Here is a 23,284-nt window from a genome sequence, read left to right as displayed (position 1 = left end):
GTACGAAGATATTAAATCCCTGGTAGCTAATATGGTGTTGTTAGCTGGAAACTTGTCAATAGAAGCTAGTTACTTCAGGAAATCTAAGGTATTTTTCAAATAGCTGGCAGCTTCTACAGCATATGGAAACAGGATTGAGTCCAGGTAATCAGAAATTATGTTAAGTGAGCATACCAAGGAAAAGGAGACAGTGAAAGGCCATGACTTCAGTAATTTACCTTCTATCTTTGTGGATCAAAGCCTGCACTTGGCAGCCTTTAGTAGACATTGCAATGCTCGCCTCCTAGACTTCTGTCTCAGGGGAGTGATCTGAAGTTGAAAAGGAAGTTGTTAATGGTTGGAAAAGATCTTAGGAAGTATGTTGTTAAGACTTAGTATCATGGTACAGTTTGTAGTCTTAATGTAATGTGTCATGAGATAGAAGCAAAAATATTAATTGAAATGTATGAATTTTATTAATATTTTAATGCATTTCAAGATTAGGCTAGGACACAGGGCAATAAAACAGAAAATGCCTGTGTCTTACAAAGACAAATTGATCTATTATATTGGCCTGAAGCTGAAATCTCATAATAGGTACTGTAAAATTTTGGACTTTTTTAAAATCATGGCTGATATATAGCTATGGTATATAATTATCCACAAATTACTTTGGGAAGAGTTGAAGTTTGAATTTGCAGATCCCATGCCTCAAGTGCAGGGTTTTCACTGAAGTCACAGAGAAATATACAGGCATCTAGGGGTGTGCAAAGTGGGCAGTATTCAATTCAGATTCAGCCCAATTCAGGGGACAGTGATTTGATTCGCTGATTCAGATCACTGTCCCAATTTGATTTGGCCAAATCTGAATCTGAAGATTCGATTCTGATTCAGAGAATCAGCAATTCGGCCATAGGCACAGCTTTATATGTTTTTCTGCGTACTTTGAGGTACCACGCATGGCTCATGAATGCTGAGATGATGGGGTGGATGGAGCTTCCCACAGGAGTGCTGAGCGTGTCTCCCGCACACTCAGTGGTGGACCTGGAAGTGGATCGGAAGCATTTCCAGTCCACTTCCATTCAGACGCCAAGCACGCATGGGACCTCCCCCCACACACACTCCCCTGGCTTAGTGATCAGCTGCGGGGGGACCCCCAGGGCCCCCCCCCCCCCGGACCCAGGAGGCACCAGTCACTGAGCCAGGGGATTGGGGGGGGTCCCCCCACGTAATCAGTGACAGACCTGAAAGTAGACCAGAAGTGCTTCTGATCTACTTCCAGGTCTACCGTCAAGTATGCAGGGGACTCCGCCCCCTCCCCCCGCACTCCTGTGGGATGCTCCATTTGCCCCACCATCTCAGCATTCATGAGCCACACCTGGTAGCTCCTATTAATGGGTCTCCTGATTCAATTCGGATTTGGAGATCTGGCCACTGAATCGGGCCGAATCTCCTCCAAATCAAATCAGTGACTGAAGCTTCGTACAGCCCTACAGGCAACCGTTTTACTGCATTGGGTCTTTATTTGTAGGTAATACATAGCAAATAGTCACTAAGGTGAGGTGTTAGGCATATTCTGTGAGGTGTGAAGTGTGCCCTCAATTCTAAATTAAGTCGAGAAGCATTCATAGACCTGAACGTTACCAAAGACCTCTCAGAATTGGGCCCTGGCCTAATGTATCTCTGACAGTACACCGATGAACAGGAATTTCTATACATAAATTTCATTCTGGAGTCTAAAACCTGTTGACTTGCTACTAAACATTTCTATTAATTTAATTATTACCTGGATCAAGTTAATAGAAACTCAAAATTGAGAACTGCTAATGTTCTATGGATAGAAATAACAAGTACTTACAGTCTTGTTTTTAAATCCGTTTTTTTCCAGACCTTTTAAAATGTTCTTCTAAGTTTTTACAGGATTTTGATGTTGTTTATGAGAGCATTTATTAAACTTATTTGGATGAAGTATTCATCAAACTTCACTTTAAGTTTTATAAGATACAAAATTAATAGAAGTCTATTCAGTAAGTAGTTAAATTTGAGTATCATTCCAATACGTATATTTTACAGGATGAGATAAGACTCTAGAAAACTGTGCAGTGATTATTTTAATTCAAACAAAAATTAGGTAATTATGGAAACTACAGGAAGAAGGCACATTAGAAAAGCTAACAATTATTTTATATAAAAGTTAAAAATATAGAATATACTGAACCATTTTTCTGCTAGTAGGATTAGGTGTAATAGGAATATTTGAGCATTTATTTTGGAAATTATGCTGAAGCTCTCTTGAAGGGTAGACGCATTGGAAATGTCTCCACATCTTCTTACCCATTGTGTTGTAAACGAGTACGGATATCTTCCTTTACATACATTCCATCCTTGATCTCTCTAAGGACATTACCAATAAGGCTGCTAATAGCAACTCATTCATAAACATCACTAGGGAAAGGTGTTGCTGTTATTCCTAGTTTCAGCCACAGATAGGCTGTTCCAATTACAAGTATCAAAATAAGACTGATCACACTAGATTGTCCAGAAGTTCAAAATGCAATCATTCTGGGCTCTCGGCTGTCTCCTATGGGGGTTTGAAGACGCCCAGGGACTCTGCTAGGCTTTGCGGGGTCCATTTCTTTCTTGACTTGGCCAAAAAGAAAAGGGGAGGTGGAGGAGGGAGACAGGGGAATATCTAAAATACTGTTTACTTGAGTCATCAAAATGAAATGCAAAAAACTAGAACTCTTGGTTCCAAAATGATACCTTTTATTAGACCAACTGGAATGTCACTCAAATACATTGTGCAGATCTGTGATCTTCTCCCTCCTTTCTTATAGGAAGAACGAAATTGTTCACAATTGCCATTTAAAACAGCCCCACTTGAATGAATCAAACACGTTGCATTTCTCTGCACTATTATTGGTCTATGTTCTCTATAGATTGATGGCTATGTTAATTATACTTGGTTAGCATTGTTTTTTAGCTTTTCTTTGTAATCGTAACAGCTAGATATGTACCATTTCATTAAAAAAAATGAGATTCTGTAAAACAAGATAGCAGCTTGAGAGGGATTGTGTTACACTATATCATTGCAGACTGGCTGCACCCAAGACTTGTACATCACTGAATAATCATTTGGTGTAATAATGTTCAGTCACTGCTGGCTGAGGGAGGTAATAATCCTTATCAGTCCTTTGAGCCCTCCATTCTCCCAGTGGAAAAAAACAAACAGCAGTGGTCTTTGTCCATATATCCTGGGCAACTGCTCCTATTATAGAAAGGGTTGGCAGAATTATCAATGCTTACCACCACCGTTGGTACTAAATTCAAGTGCATTTGATTGTTTTACCCTTTAAGTAATTATGCAGTCTTCCCCAGGCCATGCTTATATTCAAATTTATGAAAAAGCATACAGAAATAAAATTAGATAGGGGTGGGAGTGTGCCAGGATAGGATGTACACAGCATGCTGGTAATGGCTAACCAGTACTGAAATAGCCTAAGTAAAGGCAACTCGGAGGTTAATGAAGGAGGAGAAAGCAGAGATTAAATAAGTCTGCTTGAGAGATCACTGACTCCAGCACAGACCCCTCCTTCCCTATTTCCATGCCTTAGCAAGGAGCAGGCCACTCCAAAACCAGGCCAGGAACAGAGTCAGGCAAAATCTTTCTGATGTTCCTAACGACCTGCTCACTCAAGTCCTCAGGTGATTTGGAAGAAGAGGGAGCAACAGATCCAGAAGAATGTATTATACACAGCTTTGCCCAAGGTTTAAGGTCATACTCTAGCTGAGGTAAATTACATTTATTTCTCCTCTTTCCCATACAGCTGCTCCTCAACCCCATGCATATTTAATTTTCATTTGCTGCCATAAATCAATTAATTCTCCTTCATAATATAATATCCCCAAGAAATTATGTTTTTCCTTTTGAAGAAAGTCAGTTATTCTTGCCTCCTACCCTTTGAGCAGTCAGTTTTCACCTCCTATTCAGCTGCATTTGTGCTTTTTCTGTGCTGGGTGTTACCAGTGCCCTTGGCATCCCAGCTGCATCTCCACCAGGGATCTCTGCTCCTTCACTCCAGCAGTTCAGAAGTCACCTGTTCCTTAATGCCTCCTTTCCTCTATCCAGGACTAGAAAAAACAGAGGGTCCTAGCTAGAGGGGTTTGCTCTGTTGCTCAAGGTTGTACCAGCTTCTTTTTTTTAGGGTTAGAAGGGAATATTTTCACCAGGTGAAATTAGTATGTATGGGGGGTGGGAGGGGGAGGAATGTAGCAAGAGGTAAGTAAGGGAGCACCTGCTCCCAGCATCAAGTTAGGAGGGGCAGTCCATGCCCCAGCAGCAAGAGCAGCCCCAGGGCTTACCCATGCTGAGAGTTTCAACATAGTCCCTGGTGGTGGTGGCGGCACCAGCTGCTTTAAGAGAAATTGCTGGGGTGGGCAGAGTTTACAGCAGCGGCGGCAGCAGCTCAGCCAGGAGCTTTTTAGCGGTTGCCCACTCCTACTTCTACTCTCTTGCAGGGTTTGCCCAGGGTGCCGACTCTGTTAAGCCTTGGTGTGGTGGGGGATGGTTGCCTTCTCTTTAGCCCTTTTCCTAAGATAGTCTAAGCATAATTAACTAACTACTTGCTTGTTGCAGAGGCGGGACATTAGCAGTGCACTTGTTTCCCCTCTGCCCCCCCCCCCTTTTTTTTTTTTAACCTGCAGGGTACTCTTGCTGTTTCGGATAGAGTTCCTTATATTTGTGGATGATGGTTTGAAGCAGGAATCGTGAGATTTCCTTCAGGATAGAAATAGACATCACCAAATGAAGTAGATTACCTGTGCCAGGATGTGTTGCCCTTTAACACTTTCCAATTTGGTTCCCTTGCCATTATAGGTTTGCAGTTTGTGTGAACTGCATGGACACTCAGCAATATCTTAAATGAGAGTATGGAATTTGGTCCTTCCTGAACAGTACTGATGCTAAACTTGGATTATGATTACTAGAGGTGTGCAAAGTGGGCCCTATTTGATTTGGATTTGGCCCAAATCAGGGACAGTGATTCAATTTGTTGATTTGGATTACTGTCCCTGATTCAATTCAGCTGCTTCTGAATCTGAAGATTTGATACTGATTCAGAGAATCAGCAATTCAGACATAGACGCAGCTTTAAATGTTTTTTCTACATACTTTGAGGTAGCAGGTGCAGCTCGTGATTGCTGCGATGCTGGGGCGCGTGGAACGTCCCACAGGAGTGGGGGGCCCTCCACATGTTCAGCGATGAACCCGGAAGTGGACCAGAACTGTTTCTGGTCCACTTCTGGGTCTGCTGTTGAGTGCACTGGGGAGCCCCCCGCACTCCTATGGGACACTCCATGAGCCCCAGCATCGTAGCACTCACAAGCTGCTTGCTACCTAGAGGTATGTAGAAAAAACATTTAAAGCTGTCTCTATGTCTGGATCTCCGAGTTGATTCAGAGGGTTCTGATTTGATTTGGAGAAATGAAAGGGTCCTCTGATTTGCTTTGGATTTGGAGATTTGGCCACTGAATCAGGCCAAACCTCCACCAGATCAAATCAGGGACCGAAGCTTTGAACTGCCCTAATGATTACCCCAGTGCAACTGTGTTGTAGAAGGAGCATTTTGATTTGAAAGTCCTGTCAGACTGGTATTAAATTTACTGCAAATGGTAGAAAAGTCCTGTATTGCTTATTTCCCTCCCACCCCCCCGCCCTCAAATGTGTAAAAGCAGTGTGTGCAGTCTAAAGTTTGTGCAACATCAATTACCTAAACATTGCTTCCACCAAATTTGTGGTGATGTCACTGAGCTTTCTAAATCATATACTAAATTTGGGGGGGGATTATTCTGTTTTTTATAACATGCATTCTCTAAAGTGAAAAAATTAATCTCACCCAGATACATTTCTGTTTACTCATATTTTATTGCTGGCATACATGTAATGAGTATGAAACTACTCTTAAAAAACCCAGAATACAGTCTAAAGTGTAGCAGATGCCCGCCAGGACTGATATTTTATGTTTATGCCTAACTGTCATCAGTGATTAAATATCCAATGATTTATTAAAACATCAATCACTAGGGAAGCCATAAGATAAAGACTATTTGAGTTAAAGATGTAATATTAAGATTTCTGATTTATCATAGGGTTTTTTATATCTAAATGCTTACCATGTTTACTACTGTTATTATTACTTATTTTTCTATAAGTACTCTGTACAGGTATTAAGAACATAAACTATAAACCAGATTTGAAATGATTATAGGTATAAGACCTTTCTTGTAATTTGGGGTCTGATCATCAACATTGCTAGTGTCATGAAGATAACTGACTTATTAGCAAGAGCAAATAAACTGTTCTAGGAACCTGTATGGAAATAAAATTGATCCATTTGAGACACAAATTCTTCATGCCTTGTGGAACAAGCAGCCCCATTGACTTCAGTGGAACTGCTTATGTAAGTAACGTGAGTGACAACCAGCTCTTCACAGTACTAAGAGATAACTAGTTGTAAAGAGCTGAGAAGTGGAGTTCAAATGTTTGTGCCCAAAAGCTTGCAAAGAACAATTTTTCCAACTGTTTAGTTGGTCTAATAAAAGATACCACGTTTACCCAAAGATCCTTGTCTGTTTATGTCCTTACACCAACATGGCTACAACCAACAACTCCCAAGATCGTGAATTCTTTAACTTTGGCCATGGAGCAGGTCCTTTGGCCAAATGCACATCGTGGGAAAGGCTCAATTTACCAAATGTTTTACTGTTACAGAGTATAGAAGGAGGAGGAATGGGATTTCCCTACCTCTGACAGACTTCCGTTCCCATGCTTGTTTTTGATCTTCTTGCTTGTCTAACTGGCCATCTGTTTCTGACATTAGCTAGGCAGTAGTGTGACAACCACTTATCTTTCCCTCTCAGTTAATCTACCTGGCTCTCTGGTGACATTTCTGTAATTTATAGCACAGTTAGCATTTCAGGATACTTTGATTCATCTAGTAATGTTTATTAAGATTGAGAAGAGGCAGATGTCTTACATATGTAGCTATCCTGACTTGTATTGTGAATGGATCTATCAGTTTGTCAAGGAAGAGGATTTAGGATGTTTGGGGTTTGGATGAAAATGAGTTGTGCTGCGATTGCTTGGGAGTGTTGTTTATTATGACCCCTTGCAGAGTTTGAGCAGGTAGAGGGCCTTCCACAGCTATATTCTGACCTTCAACATTTGGATTGTTCTTAGATTTCTCACCAAACAAGTCACATGGTCCCAAGTTGTGTGACTCACATGACGAGGATTAGCTTGTGCTCACATTCACTTGTCATCTTGCATAAGAATTTAAATTCAAGTCTGAAGAAATGAAAGAATAAAATATGGACCCATTGTGTCAGCTGGCTTACAGATGTCAGACAACAGTTTATCCTGAAAAGAGCTCTAAAAATGCTGCAAAAGGCTTTTTATGGCTATTTAGTAAGTTAGCAAACCATGAGGTTGCTAAGGCCAGGAAATCTATGGAGATTCCGTCATTCAGGAGGAAAAACAGGAAGAGGGAAGACTCAAATGTGAATTACTGTATTAAAATGTGAATATTTGCGTGCCTATAAGAACTAGATAATAGATGCATACGCAACACAATGCATAGGGTTCCTCTCTTACCATTAAACTCAGGCTTAGCTCTGTGATGGGCACTCAGAAATTATATGCAATTTCAATGACAGCCTGTCACAAAATCCCATCAATTATATGCATTTAACTTTAAAAAATGTCTGCATCTATACTTATACTGTAGCAATGCAGATTGTGGAACAGTTGCCTAGATTACCTGTCCATAAAATCTTTTATGTGCCTAAAATTAAGCACTTACAATAAAACCACATACAGATGTCTAGTTAAGTTCCTGGATCTCTTATGAAAATCAGGCCATGTATTTAGGTTAAAAACCTGTGGCTTACATTCATAAGCATTTGCTGCAAGATAAATATTATTTGCTAAAAGCTTTGATTTCATTTTTTAATTGTGCATTTTGACTCTTAAGAGGATATCCTAATAATGCAGATTCAGTTGTGGTAGTCTAATTTTGTACATCAACCTATTTTTCCGCTAATCATTGACAAACTTAGTAGAATACTTGACCAAATATATCATTCCTGGTACATGTAGCAGTTCCTGGGAAATGCTAGGAACTGTTGGTCACTTGGCCAGTATTTTTTAAAGCAGATTTTAAGGCAAAGCACCTCCAAATAGTGGTATTTTGTTAGGTCTATAAACCTCTGTTCCTTCCTATCATACCTGCCATAGGTGTTGGTCTTTAATATAGCTATTGTTGGAGAACTCAAACTGGGTGGAATCAGCTGGAAGAGTGAGGTGCTATGAATCACCAGGTGTCTGAAGTTGGACAGTGTTGGTAGTGGCACAAGATACGTAGATTCTTTTTACGAGAAAGTAATGTTTTATCAACAAACTTGCTGCAAAAGTACTTTTTGTTTCAGGGGACAAAGTTTTAAAAATTATTAGAGATTTTTCTCCTATGCTGGCTTTAATTAATTTAAAGCAAGGCAGTTAAATGACAATACCGTAACTAAAAATGTGTCAAAACCCTTTTTCTTTTGGATGTTTGTGGTATTTGGGGTTTTTTTTTTTTTTTTGTTTCACTCTCAGTTTGGGCAATAAAAATAGACTTTCACATCCTGATATTCATGCACTAGTATGTTGCTGAAGTATTTGGCATACAAACTTTGTAAAGGAATATTAATATCCAAATAAAATACTATTGATACTGATGGTACCCACAACCCCTTTCCCCCAGCTCATAGCACCATTTCTTCCTATTGGTATTTTTGTAAAATCTTGTTTATTGTGTACGTTAAATTTTGGGCCTAAATTGACCCATTAGTGAACTCTTAGTAGAAGAAACCTTTTCTGTTTTTGTTTCAACTGTAGCCAGAAGAAGCTTGCTTACCATTGCTATTTGAACCTGCTATTAGAGTTAAAAGTTGTGGGTTGTTTTCTCTGCATGTGGCTCTGGATGATATAACTTGCCAAATACTTAAATTTGTTTAAGTTACATTAAAGGACAGGTGTTTGGTTACAGATCTGATCTTTTATGTTTCTCTTTTTCTCCAGCTGCTCCAGAGAGATAGGGGTTTTTTCCAGCAAAAACTTCCAGTCCTTGCTCTGATAAGTAGTAAGCATAGGATTCAACTGGGCAGTAAATGCTTATAGGACCAATCCCATAATAACTATCTAATAATGTAAAATACTGCAATTGTCCTATGGGTGTGTTTCTTCTTAAATAGTAGTGTACAAATAAGAACTGGTATTGTGTTTTTATGTATCCTATTTCCAAACCTGACTGTTTAACCATGCGGCAAGCGCAAATGATTCTGGTAGTTCCAGAATCTTATAGATGCTAATCAGATTGTGTGAAAAATAACTATCTTGTGAAGCCTACTAATGTGTGGGTCAAAGGTAAAAATTATCTGAAAAACAAAGATAATGTTAATCATAGTAACAAATTATTCTCTTCCTTCTGTTCAACAACTGATATAGCAATTGTGGGTTTTTTCTCATTTAAAACAAGTGCCGGGCAAATATTTAACTGTAACAATAACAGGTTCAAGAAGATCCAGTTTTGGCTAGTAGGTTATCTCTAGATATGGGATTGGCCCCTCTGAGCATGCAGTTCTGAGCCAGGGATGTTCTGACTTCTATACTGCTGATAGACAGGCTGCCTCATGGAAGCACTAATATTTTATAGCTGTGATATTGGCCATTCAAGTAAAAACAAAGAAGCACAGCTCCTTCAAAATTATTAGCTTCTGCATATCATTATGATTTCTGTGTCAGCTAACATAATATAGTAAAAAAATTGTTAACAGGTACTTGTAGGTCCAATACATAATGATCACCGCATGATTTCTTATGCAACTTCTGTGAGATGATTACAATTTCATTACAATAGTATTTATTTAATATATAGCAGCCTTCAAATATATATACAACAAAACAGACTGATTTCAAAATGAATATATTTGTCTTGCAAATAAGAACCAGTGTAGCATGTATGTTTTGGACATGTGTTTAGTCAAATTTTAGGGAACTTATTGCCCTTGATCCATATGTAAAGACATCCCAAAGCTTTGGTGAAAAACTCTACAATTTGAAGGCACCCTTACTCAGACCCAAAGTTCATTGAAGTCAATAGGCAGTTTTCCATTACTTTACTGGTCTTTGAATAGGGCATTCTGAGTCTCAGCGGGGGTTTAAATTGTTGATCACTTACATTTTTTTAACACATTTTGCTTTTTTTCCTTTAGGAAACTCTTCCTCCTCATACTTGCAATATGCGTGGCTCTGGGTGCTGCACAAATACCAGAACAAGGTGAGATAATTTTCTGATAACAGAATGATTACATTAGAAGAAAATAGTAAATGGCTTTTGGTAGTAATAACCAAAGTGACTAATTCAAATGTCAGATAGAGTACAATGGAAGTATAAAATTTAAAGTAACCAGTTTGGAAAAGATGACCTTTTGAAAATTACTCAGCTTTTCTGTCCATGAAATTGCTTACATATTTAAGCAAACTCTTCATAAAAGAGAAGTCTTGTACACTGAAAAGGCTTTGATTGTGTCTTCACTGTAAGTGGGTGGTTTTGGGGGTGGCAAACTATGACTGAGTTACCTTTGCACTTCTCATTATTTTGCAAGCAAACCAGTGCATATAATAAGTGCTTAGTCTAAATTGGCATTATTAAGGCAAACAGTGAAATTTATTTATTAGCATATAGGCAACCCCCGCCTAGCGCTCTTAATTGGTTCTGGAAAAACTGAGCGCTAAGCGAAAGCGTGTTAAGCAAAACCCATTTCCCCATTGGATTTCATGTAAATAAAGGTTTTGCACCATCTGTCAGCCCAGACCCCATTCTTCTGCAGCCCCACCCTGGACCCTGCCAGCCTGGCTCCTGCACTCCTGCCGGCCCTGGGGGACCTGCCTGCCCAGGGATTTATGGTGAGAAGGCAGCAGGACTCTGGCGCAGAGTAAGCAGTGGGGCCACCCACCTGCCCATGCCCCACTTTTTTCAGCGGGAACTCCTTTCAGGGCACCCGGCACAGGTAGCTGCAGGGGGTGGGGGAGCCCTGTGGTCTTGGCTGCAATGGCCCAGCCGCGTGCTCCTGCTGCCCTCCTGGCCCTTCTCACTGCTGCCGCTGCTCCTCCCCACCTGCTAGCTGCTCCAGCACCATGTGCCGGAGCAGACCCTGCAGTCCTGCCACCTCGTCCAGGGCCCTGCCGGCCTGGGCTCCAAGCTCACACTGCCCAGCCCTCCGCCCCATCCCTTCTCACTGCTACTGCTCCTCCCAGCGTGCTCCAGCACCACGTGCCAGAGTGGACCCCAGGTTCCTGCCACCCCTCCCTAGGCTCCTGCCAGCTGCTATTCACTACTTCCCTTGATGCTGATGCCGACACCACTGGTTATCCCCATGCCTTCTGCCCACACTGAGTACTATAATGAAACGCACTCAATGCTAAGTGAAACCAGGTAGGTATTTTAAATTAACGCTATAACAAAACCACGCTAAGTGAAACTGCATTAAGCGGGGGTTGCCTGTATAACTATATTCAAATGCAGATACTGGTTAGGAACTTGAGATGTGCTTTGTTTCTGTCTCACTGCTGCCATGGCACTGATATTTGTTATGGTAGAGACAACTAAGGAATATTAACACCCCAAACTGAGAGAGGTAAATATGTTAGGATGGCGATTTTCAGCTCCCGAAGCTGGGGCAGCATTGATGCCTGTCCCATGGCTTCACCATTTAGGTGAGGCAAGAAATGACATCCCTTGTCCCACAAATGTTCATTCTTAACTGGTAAGTTGGCTGACCACAAAAATGTAAACAAAATGAAACAACTGTAATCAACTTTTAAGAAAGGATCAAGTTCTGATCATATTGTTAAGATGGATTAGCAGCTGGTTACTTGTGCCGTTACCCACCAGTTACTAATATATTTATGTTGTCTCTATTGCTTATCTTGTGGGTTATTTGCTTTGTCCTGAGTATATTTCTTCTTTTCCTTTCCTGCTCTTATTCATATTTTCCCTCTGTTGCATGTTTATTACTTCCCAACGCTCTTTATCCTCCTCTGGCAAACTGTCCCTTTATTTCTGTATCCTAATGTGGGGCATGGGGAAAGTATGCTAGTAGGATGCTGGGAACTGTCCAGAGCCACTTGCAGCTGAGCCAAGATCAGAAGCAGAAAGGGAAAAATGATGTTAGGGCTGGCTGGTTGAGTAAGGAGCCATGCATCTATGTAGATGGCTCCAGTGGTCCGCCATATGAGGGGCCATCCCAAGAACAGGAAAGGAAGGTTGATGGACTTAAACATCCTTTTTACTATGAAACAGAAATAGCTAAGAGACGTAAGAGAGAACAAGATGCCATCAAAATGAGTTTGACATTATGGTATGATGATTCATAGATCCATAGATTGTAAGGGGCTGGAAGGGACCTCACAAGATCATCAAGTCCCGCCCCCCTGCACTAGGCAGGAAAGACAACTGGGGTCAGGTGACCCCAGCAAGGTGACCATCCAGTCTCCTCTTGAAGATTTCCAGGGTAGGTGATTACATGATAGTTTCTCCACAATTCAGGATGAAGCTAGTTTCCCATGACATAATTTTTAAACTTTTTAACCTTGGGTGCTAGGTCTTAAATCCATGTAGAAACTGAAGGCAGTGCAGTGTAGTGCATGCTTCTGACTGAGTCAGTGTCTTTGCAGATGGCAAAGCATGGGTATATGCTCTCTACAGCCCATGGGTTTCCATGAAGAGTTTTTGACCACAAAATCCTAACTGGCCTTGGGCCTACTTACTTCATGGAATGCCTCTCTGCCACGGTGCCACAACTAGGTTGTCCTTCTGTCAGTCACAGAGATAACCCTTGAGACCTACTCTGAGCCTCCCTTTACTGCCCTTGCTGGTGAGCAATATATTTTGCCTCCTGGGCAGTTGCCCACCGTGACTTGATTGTAGAGCTAAAGAGATATAATTTTGCCTTGGGGGAAGTCACTACTCAACCAGTTGGGATGACGCTCAGTTACTTGTGTTATCCTGACTTGCTGCATGGAAAGCTCCCTTGTTGGGGTCAAAATTGGGGGCTTCTCTATCCCTACACCCCCACCGTGGGCCTCTGCATATATATTCTGTCAATCCTAGCTCCCACTGTTAAGTCTCCACAGCAGAGCTCCTTAGCAGTACCTCCTGGATTTATTATCTGGTGTCTCCTGTGGTCCATCAGCAATTAGGATTTGAAAATTTGGGCAATTCAACTGCTACTCACCCTCCTCAAGCATGCTCCTCTGGCATCCGATCTCCCCCATCACTGCTTCCAGTGTCCCTTTTGAGCTGCTCTGGGGCTCACCCAGCCAATCAGAGTGGGGCAGAGTCTTCCAGCTGCAGCAGTTGTCCCCTGTTGTAATGGGAAGCACATGCTGTGAATTGTTGTCAGGGGTCCCATCTTCTGGGATCCTTGACTCCCTGGTGCTTGGCATTCTGGCAGGGGCAGTCTCAACCAGGACCTCACTTGCCTGTGTTCTGTGTTTCCTGGTGGGAACTCCTGGGTTGCTGTACTGGGACTGAACTGCTTGACACGCTGCCCTTAGCGTTGTCCCAAACTGCCTCGGTGTTGTTGAGGCTTTTCGCCCACCTACTGGTAAGAGGAAGGGGGTGAGCAGGGCGTTCTTCCCCACTCCTGCCACCCTGTCACAAGCATAAGGGAGAGAGCTGTTAGAAGGGCATTCTGTCTTTCTACTTTTGCAACCCTCATCATTCTCATATACAAGTGATTTTTAGCTTTGGAGCTTGCTTCCCACTTGATCTAAATTCAGATCAGGGAACCATGAAAGGTTTATCTACCTAAAGAGATATGAGGAAGGAGATTTTCTTGGGGAGCAATAGATTAAGGTGGGCATGATTTTCTTCCACACTTTTCCTTTGCTTTAATTATTGCTGCTTATAATGAAGTTTCCTGCAGTTTGTTTCCTTATATGGTGTTCTTCTAAAATGTTTGTCAGAGATGATGACAGATATTTGTTCACAGAAGTTTATGTAAATAAAATAAATATGTGGCAGTGGTAGAGTATTTGAGATCAAGTAGTTTACTGTCCCATTCTTAAAACTCCAGGCAGCAAGCAGAACAGTGAAACTATTTCAGGTATATCAGGGAGGAAATTTCCCATGTATTTCACAGCTGCATAAGCACATGAAGCTTCAAAATGTGTGTGTGTGTGTACTTCTCAAGGTACATGCATAATTTCCATCAAAATTAACTGGAGTTATAAGCATACATGCCAAAGAGAAAAGAACACTTACAATCTTATTAAAGAAGATAAAGGTTATAATTTCTCCCATCAAATATATAGGAGTCTGCAGAAAAAGATTTAAACTTTCAGATCTGGAGTAAAAAGACCACATCATTTATTGTTCTTCTACATGAGGAAGATTGTTGTCCTATTCATGAGTTTATAACCTAATCATTAATTCTGAAGCACATTCTTTCCTTGGTTTAAGCATGACTGTAAAATGTAGTTTAACATATAGAGTAATGAATTGTCAGCTAAGCTGCTTTAGAACATTTAAAATGTGAGTGGATTATTTTATATATGAAAAGTTTTCAAGGCATAGTGAGATTCATGTGTCTATTGTATTTCAGCCAAAACCTTTCTTTGCTTAAAAGTAACACTGGTTTCAAAATGATTAGACAAAAACCATGTTGTGTATGAAATAGTTCACTCAGAATCAAAAGTCAGTCAAAATAAGAAGCACTGAAAGGGTCAAGACAGTTCAAACAGCCTATCCATAAGACTAATAAGAAATCCAGGCATACTAATCTGTTAACAAAATTTCTTACTGAATTTGCTCAGGAACCAGACACTACCCATTAAGAGCAACTTGGCACCAATTTCTTTATTATAAATATCTTGGCTCCCCATTCAATCAGAAATTTGAACAGAGAGGTTAAACTGGCAGTTATTCTGTCAAACATTATGTAGTTTGCAAGAATAATGTCTTGAGTCCTTAGTACTCAACCTTTAGGCATCAAGTCCCAAGTCAGTCTGCAGAACTTGAAATATCCACAGCTCTGCTTACCTGGCCTAGTGTCAAACAAAGTTGAGCACCAGTCAGAGGAGTGTGCCCCACACTAACTGAAGCCTCTTGCATTCTGGGGAGTGCTTACCAAATAGACTGCATGCTGGTGCTGAACTGCTCAACTGAGGCATTGACCAAAGAAGCCATGGCAAGATGAAGATGCAGAACTATAAAATAATTGGCCCAATGTCCTGATATTGCTGCAAAGTGATATTGCTTTGGTACATTGGCAGCAACGTGGTAGTGCTACTTCATCCTGTGAAGAAGCTGCACTTCCTATGAGAAGTGCAAACCCCCTGCAGTTTCATGCTATTGTGCTGTTATTGTTTTGGGGCTTTTTGAGATTTCGTTCCCTGGAGCAATGACTCTTCATTCTCCAGCTACTGTGTGTATTTGAATGCAAGATGAGTTCCCCTCCTCTCCTCCCCCCATTGGCATGGGGAAAAACACCCTTACAATCACATACAACAAAATATCACTAAATACATTGTTTATGATTAAATTGCTGCCAAAAGCAGCATATGCTCAGCAATGGAAACCAACTGTGAAGTGGATTAAAATCAGCCAATGCTGAACATGACTGTAATACACATGGACCACATTGGGCAAACACGCTGATGGGAACCTTGTTTTCCCCTTCTTGTAAAAAAACAAACAAAAACCAGGCAGGAGTAGCATCCACAAGGAACTGGTGCTGACACCAGGAGGTGACAATTTTGACATTCTTCCCATGTTGCCAAAAATGCTTGATCTTAGCCAAAAGGCCAAGCTGCTGATGAGAACCTTTAGGTTTTGTGGTTTTTTTGGTGGCCTTTAAAAAATGGGTGGGTGTTCCTTCTACAGGGAACTGGCACTGGGCCTGGAGGTACTACAATACCAGGCTGGCACTGAGAGGGCCAGAGCCATCCCTGACACCCTATTCTTGGCACCAAAGTTGCTGCCTTTGATATGCTGATAGAACCTACCACAAGAATAGGCTAGTGTAACCCATCTGAATAAAACAGATGGTAGTGCCCATTAAGCACAATCTCCCTCACCACTAACTCTTTTGCAAGTCATGATGAGCCACAATATTGCATACAGGTCACCCAGAATCCCTCTGGCACCCTGTCTCTCAGCCATGAGCATCCCCCTGGTGCATATGATTAGTGTAGCCCTGTCCTCCTTGAGGTGAAGCAGGACTAGGTTGCCCTGTACCTCATTTGCATATACATTTTTGGAGCATCTCAGGATTCATGACAAGAGCACCCAGACATAAGTGGGGGCTAATTACCATACAGATCATTTGTGGGGGGGTATCTGGAGCACACACACACACGCATACTAAGCAGTGCTGAGCTTTGGGATCACTATGGCTTGAAATGCTGTTGATTCCGGTGGGGCCCAGCCCAATGAGTGATGTGGTAAATCATAAGCCTTTGGTTTTTGACTAATATAGTACATAGTTTGTCCTGTATATAAGTAGGTACCAAAGTGCTGTTCAAAAATGGGTTTATTGCATACCTATGCTAAAGCCTGCAGCCGTTTAAAAAAAAAAAAAGATAAATGCATTGATTCTGGATAAACTAACTGCATGGATACAATATTCAAAGTGCTATAGCCATGTTTAGTTTCAAGGTTGTTGTTTTCAAATTTGCTCCTTACTTCCACATCCTCAGGGAGACCAGGGTCAAACAGTAAGGAGTGGGGGAAGAGGATGCCAGGGGAAAAAGTTGGGAAGTAGAGAGCAAAGGAGATACCTGACACCCCAGATTTCTAGCAATAGGAGGGGAGCAAATTCAAGGCAGACCTCCAATAATTAGATTCTAAATTTATAAATTTTCCATATATAGAATCTAATTATTGGGTGCTGTTTTCTATTTGAATAAATATGGTATTTAAGCTAACAACACTAGCAATTGCCCGTGACTCTTTTTCTCTACAGAGCTCAAAACAGGAAGTCTCATTTTATGGGAATAAAAAAATAAACAGAGAGAGTAAGCCTATGTGACTTGCCCCAAATCAACCACAAGTTAGTTGCAGAGTAGCATATCCAGATATCCAGGTCATCTTACCCTCAGAATTGTGCCTATAGCTAGTTGTAACATTTATCAAAGTTTTCCAGTGAAAAATGGCTTCTTCTGGGTCAAAATAGACAATCTGCAGAAATCTCTATTTTGACAAATTTTGTGAGGTTTTGTTGATTTCCCCCATTCCAAAGAAAAAACAAAAACACCTATTGCAGTTGTTGGTTGTGTGGTGCACAGAAGAAAAGAGTTTATATGTTTTCACTGAAAGCTCTCACATTTTTAAGAGTTTAAACAAAAATGAAAACTCTCTTGTTTTTTGTCAGCTTTGTTTTGGGTGAGCAACAATCACTTCCTGACCGGGTCTAGCAGTTCCCCACCCACTGGACTAAGTTGCCTCTCGCATTCAGTGAACCTGGTCTTTTTGTAGGGCCAAAAGAGGCCTCTCTTTCCATGTTGTCTCAAACTTGAGAAATGTTTATAATATGACAAAGCTTGTTGTGTTCTGATCCTATGAGTAAGAAGACTATGATGTTCAGGCACCGCTCTTACTAATTGATGCATTAGATTTGCTTGAGAGGAAAAAATTCTCATGGCTGTTGTGTTATTCTCAAAAGACCAAAGAGTTAAATTTAAAAAATGATAAAGCTTGTTTATTCAAAGTGCCTTCTTAGCCTACTGATCTGCTGTCCCTCCCTGCAGTTCCTGGGTCAATGCAACAACTTGTACATAACATTCTTAATGGTGCCCTGTGCCTGAAAGCAGAAATGGCTCGGGAGAGACCCCTAGTGCTGAGAAGGGGGGGGCTCAACTGCCAGTCACCAGGGCAGCACAGGTGCTGGTTGCTAGGGAAACCAAGGGAATCAGATGACAGGAAGGGGCAAGGCTTGGCCCTTCTTAAGCCCAGGCGTAAGGCCAGGAGAGCAGTTCCTCTCTGGCAGCCAAGGGGGGGAGAGCTCAGCCAGTGCAGACAGAAAGGAGAAGATGGACTGCATGAGCATCCCCTGGTTGCGGCTATGAGTTGGAGTATTTTCCTGGTAGGGGTAGAACGTTGTTTTGACTGGATGGTTTAGTTTTATGTTATAGCCTAGGGGCTTTATGTTTTTGTGTTTACCGTTTTAACTGGAGGACCGGATGAGGCTATTGGGGTGGAGGAGGCCTCATAGAGCTCCACGGTAGCATGGGGACCCTGGCACCATAGATGGTGCAGCATTTTGGGGGTGCATTGACCCCAGTCCCAGAGTGAGAGTGAGAGGGTGCAGTGAGGAGCCCCGGAAGTAAAAGAGAGGGCCAAGGCATAGGGCAAACCATGTCAAGTACTATCTGTGAGGCTTTGGCTGCGGTGTAGGGGAAGAAAAGGAGCCACGTATAATGCCCCCTGGCACCGGGCACATAAAGTGGGCAGCCTCCTGCTAATTACATCACTCAATCAATTAAGATCAAGGCATAGCAGGCGAGTAAGCAGGTGGTTAGCCCAGGACAGGAGGGCGGAGCCACCAACAGAAAGGCTCCAGTGGAGACACTCCTGTCACATATCCATACACCTTCCCCTTTTACATGTAACATATCCCCATGTAGTACTAACATTGGAAGTCTAATTCAACCCATTGTTAAAGCACATTTTAACATGTCTCTATTAGTCTGAGCACTTACAGACATTCTCCGAGAGGGTGCGGGGATGCGGGGGGGCGTGAAATGCTTTAATTAGCCAGTCGCGCTAATAAAACCACCCGAATGTCACATGTATCAGCATCCCTGTGCTGAAAAATGGCAGCAGGGTGCTTTGCACTAAAGCTCATCAAACAAGCTTTAGTTTAAAGCACCCTGCCACCATTTTCCAGCATGAGGACACTGATGCATGTGAATGTGTGGTTAGTCTGTTTCCTTTGGTGAATCTCATGATGCTGCTTCTTTTCTCCCCTTTACGAGCTGCAAGTGTCATCTGCTTATTCTTAATATTGTCTTTCCAGTGTGACTGCTTGATAGGATCTGGGAAATACTTGATGGGAAACTAGTGTTTTTTGTTTCTACAATCATCTGTCTGAAATAAGCACCATATCTTTGCTGTGAAGTTGAGGTAACTCCCTGGAACCCCTGTCCTAGTACCATTTTTATTTGTTGTTTGATTTTTTTTTTTTTAAATGTTTTCACATACTGCTTTTTTATTCTGATGAGCATCATCCAGATTTGGCCAGCCTGGTTTTGAGTTTCCTGTTAAACAGCATTTCTGCTGGAACAATAGGTGTTTCCCTGTAATTTAAGAGTGACAGGTAAACATCGGTATGTGAATCTATAGTTTTTTTTCAACAATTTCTTCACTATTGGTATTCCATTTTCCACAAAACCCTTGGATTGTGGGTATTTAGGACTTGAAGTGTTGTGACGGAATCCCTAATTTTTTTTACAAACTCTTTAAACTCAAGACAGTTGAACTGAGGTCCATAGTCTATTCTCACAATTTGTGGAATCTCATGTCTAGCAAAAATGGATTTCATGTGAGTCATGATATGATTTGCTACCGTGCTTTCGAGCAATGCAATTTCAAGATAGTGGGAATAATAATCCAGTACCAATATACTTTTTTTTTTTTTTTCTTGCACGCATGAATAAGTCGATGCCTGCTTGATGCCACAGAGCTATGGGCTCCTCCATGACCATTGTAGGCTCTTTTCTTTGTGCTGACTTGTACTTCAGGCATGTTGTACAAGCCTTTACAGTATGTTATGTCATTATTTATGCTAGGCCAATATAGTGCAACCCTTGCTCTCCTTTTGCATTTTTTTAATACTCCTCATGTATTCTGTTTAACACATATTTCTTTAGCATTGCTGGAACAACAAGTTATGAGCCTTTGAACAAAATGCCATCCAGTACTGACAGTTCTTCCTTGAACTGAGAGTAGAGGCTAAGTATGTTTTTCAGGCCAACCAGCACAAATAGCTGTTATCACTTTTTGCAATATGGTGTCCTGAACAGTAGCTTCTGCAATTAGTGCCTACATTTTATCTGTGGCAGGTATCACTCTTTTAATAAGACTAACATGCGCAATGACTGAATCTGGAATTCTGTCATTTTCCTTTGTCATGTGCTCTGGACAAAGTATCTGCCGTAAGTGGATGTTTTCCTGGCATATACTATATGTGTAGATCATACATTTCCAGTTGAAAGAAATGTCTCTCTCTAACCTGGATGGCATGGCTAATAACCCTTTTTTTGGCTATAGTTAACAAAGGTTTATGATCAGTTTCACTGATGATCAAGTCCCCTGTGGTGAGGGATGGAGTGGGGCTGGGGCAGGTGCTGCACAGCCAGGGCAGGGCATGGGATGAAGCCATGAGTGGCTCAGCCAGGGGGTACGAGGAGGGGGGTGGCTCCCACTGCTGCATATACCATGGGAGGCCATGGGGAGGGTGTGCCCCCAGATCTGCACAAGGGACTGCAAGCTGTGGGGGGAAGATCAAGGCCCCAGCAGTGGAGGAGGGAGTGGGGCTGGGGCAGGGGCTGCCTAACCAGGGTGGAGCGAAAATTGAGTTATGCAGGGGGGTGGCTCCCACTACTTTGCGCACCCTGGGAGGGTTTGGGAGCATGTGCCCTGCATCTGTGTGCAAGGCATGAGTGAGCTGCCACTGCAGGTTGGAGCGCCAGGCTCTTCCCAGCAGGGGGGCTGGGCCAGGCTGCAATGGGGGCAGGTGATGGAGGGAGGGTTCATAGACTCATTGATTGTAAGGCCAGAAGTGACCTCAGAAGCTCATCGGTTCCAGCCCCCTGCACCAAGCAGGAAAGATAACTGGGAATCAGGTGATCCCAGCAAGCTGACTGTCTAGTCTCCTCTTGAAGATTTTCAGGGTAGGTGATTGCAGCACCTTTTGGAGGAAGCTTATTCCACAGTCTGGACACCCTGACTGTGAAGTTTTTCCTAATGCTGAGCCTGAATCAATCTTCCAGGAGTTTGTGTCCATTACTCCTGGTTTTCCCCTCAGGTGCCCTGGTGAACAATTGCTCACTGAGCCCTTGATATACTCCCCTAGTGTAGTGGTAAGCTGCTACCAGGTCTCCTCTCAGCCTTCTTTTCCTCAGGCTAAAGAGTCCCAGATCTCTTGGCCTTTCCTCATATGACTTGCCTTTTAAGACTCTGATCGTATGGGTAGCTCTTCTTTGGACTCTCTCAAACTTGTCCACGTCCTTGTTAAAGTGTGGTGCTCAGAACGGGATGCAGTACTCCAGATGTGGTCTCACCAGTGCTGAGTAGAGGGGAAGAATCACCTCCTTGATTTTGCTGGAGATGCATCGATTGATGCAAGTATTTGCCCTACTGGCTATAGCATTGCATTGCCGGCTCATATTCATACTGTGGTCTATTATTATCTCCAGGTCCCTTTCATTCATGTTACTAGTCAGTTTGGTGCCATCAAGCCTGTAAGTGTGTTGGGGGTTGCTTGTCCTGATGTGGAGCACTTTACATTTCTTGGCATTGAACTTCATCAGGTTCCAATCCACCCAACTTGCTAGCCTTTCTAGGTCTGCCTGTATCTGTAGCCTATCTTCAAGCGTGACCACACTCCCCTGTAACCTGGTGTCATCCACAAACTTGGCCAGTTAGCTTTTTACCCCCACAGCCAAATCACTAATGAAGATGTTGAAAGGTACTGGACCGAGTACTGACCCCTACAGGACATGGCTGCCCACTTCTCGCCAAGATGACACAGATCCATTCACAACGACTCTCCGGGTCCTATCTTGCAGCCAGTTTCTCACCCACCTTCTCGGAGTTAAGCCCTCAATCCTCCAATTTCCTTGCAAGGACATTTTGGGGTACTAGATCAAAGGCCTTTTGGAAGTCAACCTGCTCTCTCATGTTCAGGTGGTGAGTTACCTGGTCATAGAAGGAGATGAGGTTGGTAAGGCAAGACCTACCCATGATGAAGCCATGCTGGCTGTCATTCAGAATCTTACCTTCTGCAAGCTTATTGCACATAGACTCCATGATGAACTTTTCTAGGATTTTCTGTAGGATGGAAGTTAGGCTGATTGACCTATAGTTACCCAGGCCCTCCCACCTGCCCTTCTTATGGATGGGCACAACGCTGGCCCTCTTCCAGTCCTCAGGGACTTCTCTAGAGTGCCACAAGTTGTGGAAGAGTTTTGCCAGGGGTTCTGCAATAACTTTGTCCAGTTCCTTCAGCACTCTCTCAGATGAAGATCATCTGGTCCCACTGACTTGTATATGTCTAATTTTTTAAACTGGTTATACACTAATTCTACGGCAATGGTAGGAAGGCTGTTATTCCTACCATGCTCATCCTCTACTCTACCTGGCATGGTTTTCCCCTTAGTCCGGTGAAAGACTGAGGTGAAGTAGTCATTCAGTTGTTCAGCTTTCCCCTGGGTACCAGTAACCAGTTCTCCTGAGTTGTTGAGCAATGGCCCGACACTCCCATTTGTTTTCCTCCTGTTCCCTATGTGCCTAAAGAAGGACTTCTTGTTGTCCTTGATTCCCATTGCTAATCTAAGTTCAGTCACTGCTTTAGCCTTTCTTATCTGTTCCCTGAAAATGTGGGCCATCGTGAAATAGTCTTCTTTGAGGCCCAACCGAGCTTCTATTTTTTTTATAAGCCTCTAGATTGGGGGGGCTATGAAGTGGCTGCAGTGCCCCCCCCCCCATAGACCTGGTCCCATAGGCCCCTGCAGTGAGGGAAGGAGTGGGGCTGGGCCTAGGGCAGGGGCAGGCACTATGCAGCCAGGGAGGATCATGGGATGGAGCCACAAGCGGCTTGTCCTGGAGGCATGGGGAGGGGGTGGCTCCCACCACTACATCATCTCAGGAGGTCATGGGAGGCGCACGCCCCCAGATCTGTGCATGGGGCACAAGTGGGCTGGGGTCAGGGTTGTGCTGGGATTTTCCCAGTGGGGGTTGGGCTCGGCTGCATTTGGGGCGGGTGGCAGTGGTGCTGGGAGGGGCTACAGCCATTCTAGAATTCACCGTAGCCCCCCGAACCCCCCTCCCAAAGCAACCTGGCCCAACATACCTGCTGAGAACAGCCCGCCCTGCCCTGTTCCCGTGTGCAGATCCAGGGACATCCCCCCACACCCTATGTCCTCCTGGGGAGCGTGCAGCAATAGGACCTGCCACTCCCCATGCTCCCCAGATGAGCCACT

The 23,284-nt window shown here is 42.8% G+C and overlaps 1 protein-coding gene across 2 annotated transcripts in view; it reads left to right on the top strand.

Moving 5' to 3' along the window:
* The window catches only part of COL24A1 (collagen type XXIV alpha 1 chain), a 270,456-nt gene that overhangs the window by 6,157 nt on the left and 241,015 nt on the right, over positions 1-23,284 (top strand). For both annotated transcript variants that reach the window (XM_090049548.1, XM_090049547.1), the window contains exon 2: positions 10,291-10,355. In XM_090049548.1, the coding sequence (XP_089905674.1) occupies positions 10,291-10,355 (65 nt within the window). The remainder of the gene's footprint in view (positions 1-10,290; positions 10,356-23,284) is intronic.

This window comes from Crocodylus siamensis, chromosome 5 (genome assembly GCF_052110815.1).
Source record: "Crocodylus siamensis isolate JL-2025a chromosome 5, ASM5211081v1, whole genome shotgun sequence".
NCBI classification, from domain to species: domain Eukaryota; kingdom Metazoa; phylum Chordata; order Crocodylia; family Crocodylidae; genus Crocodylus; species Crocodylus siamensis.
Note: the sequence above shows the minus strand (reverse complement) of the source record. Positions and strands in the feature narration are given on the sequence as shown.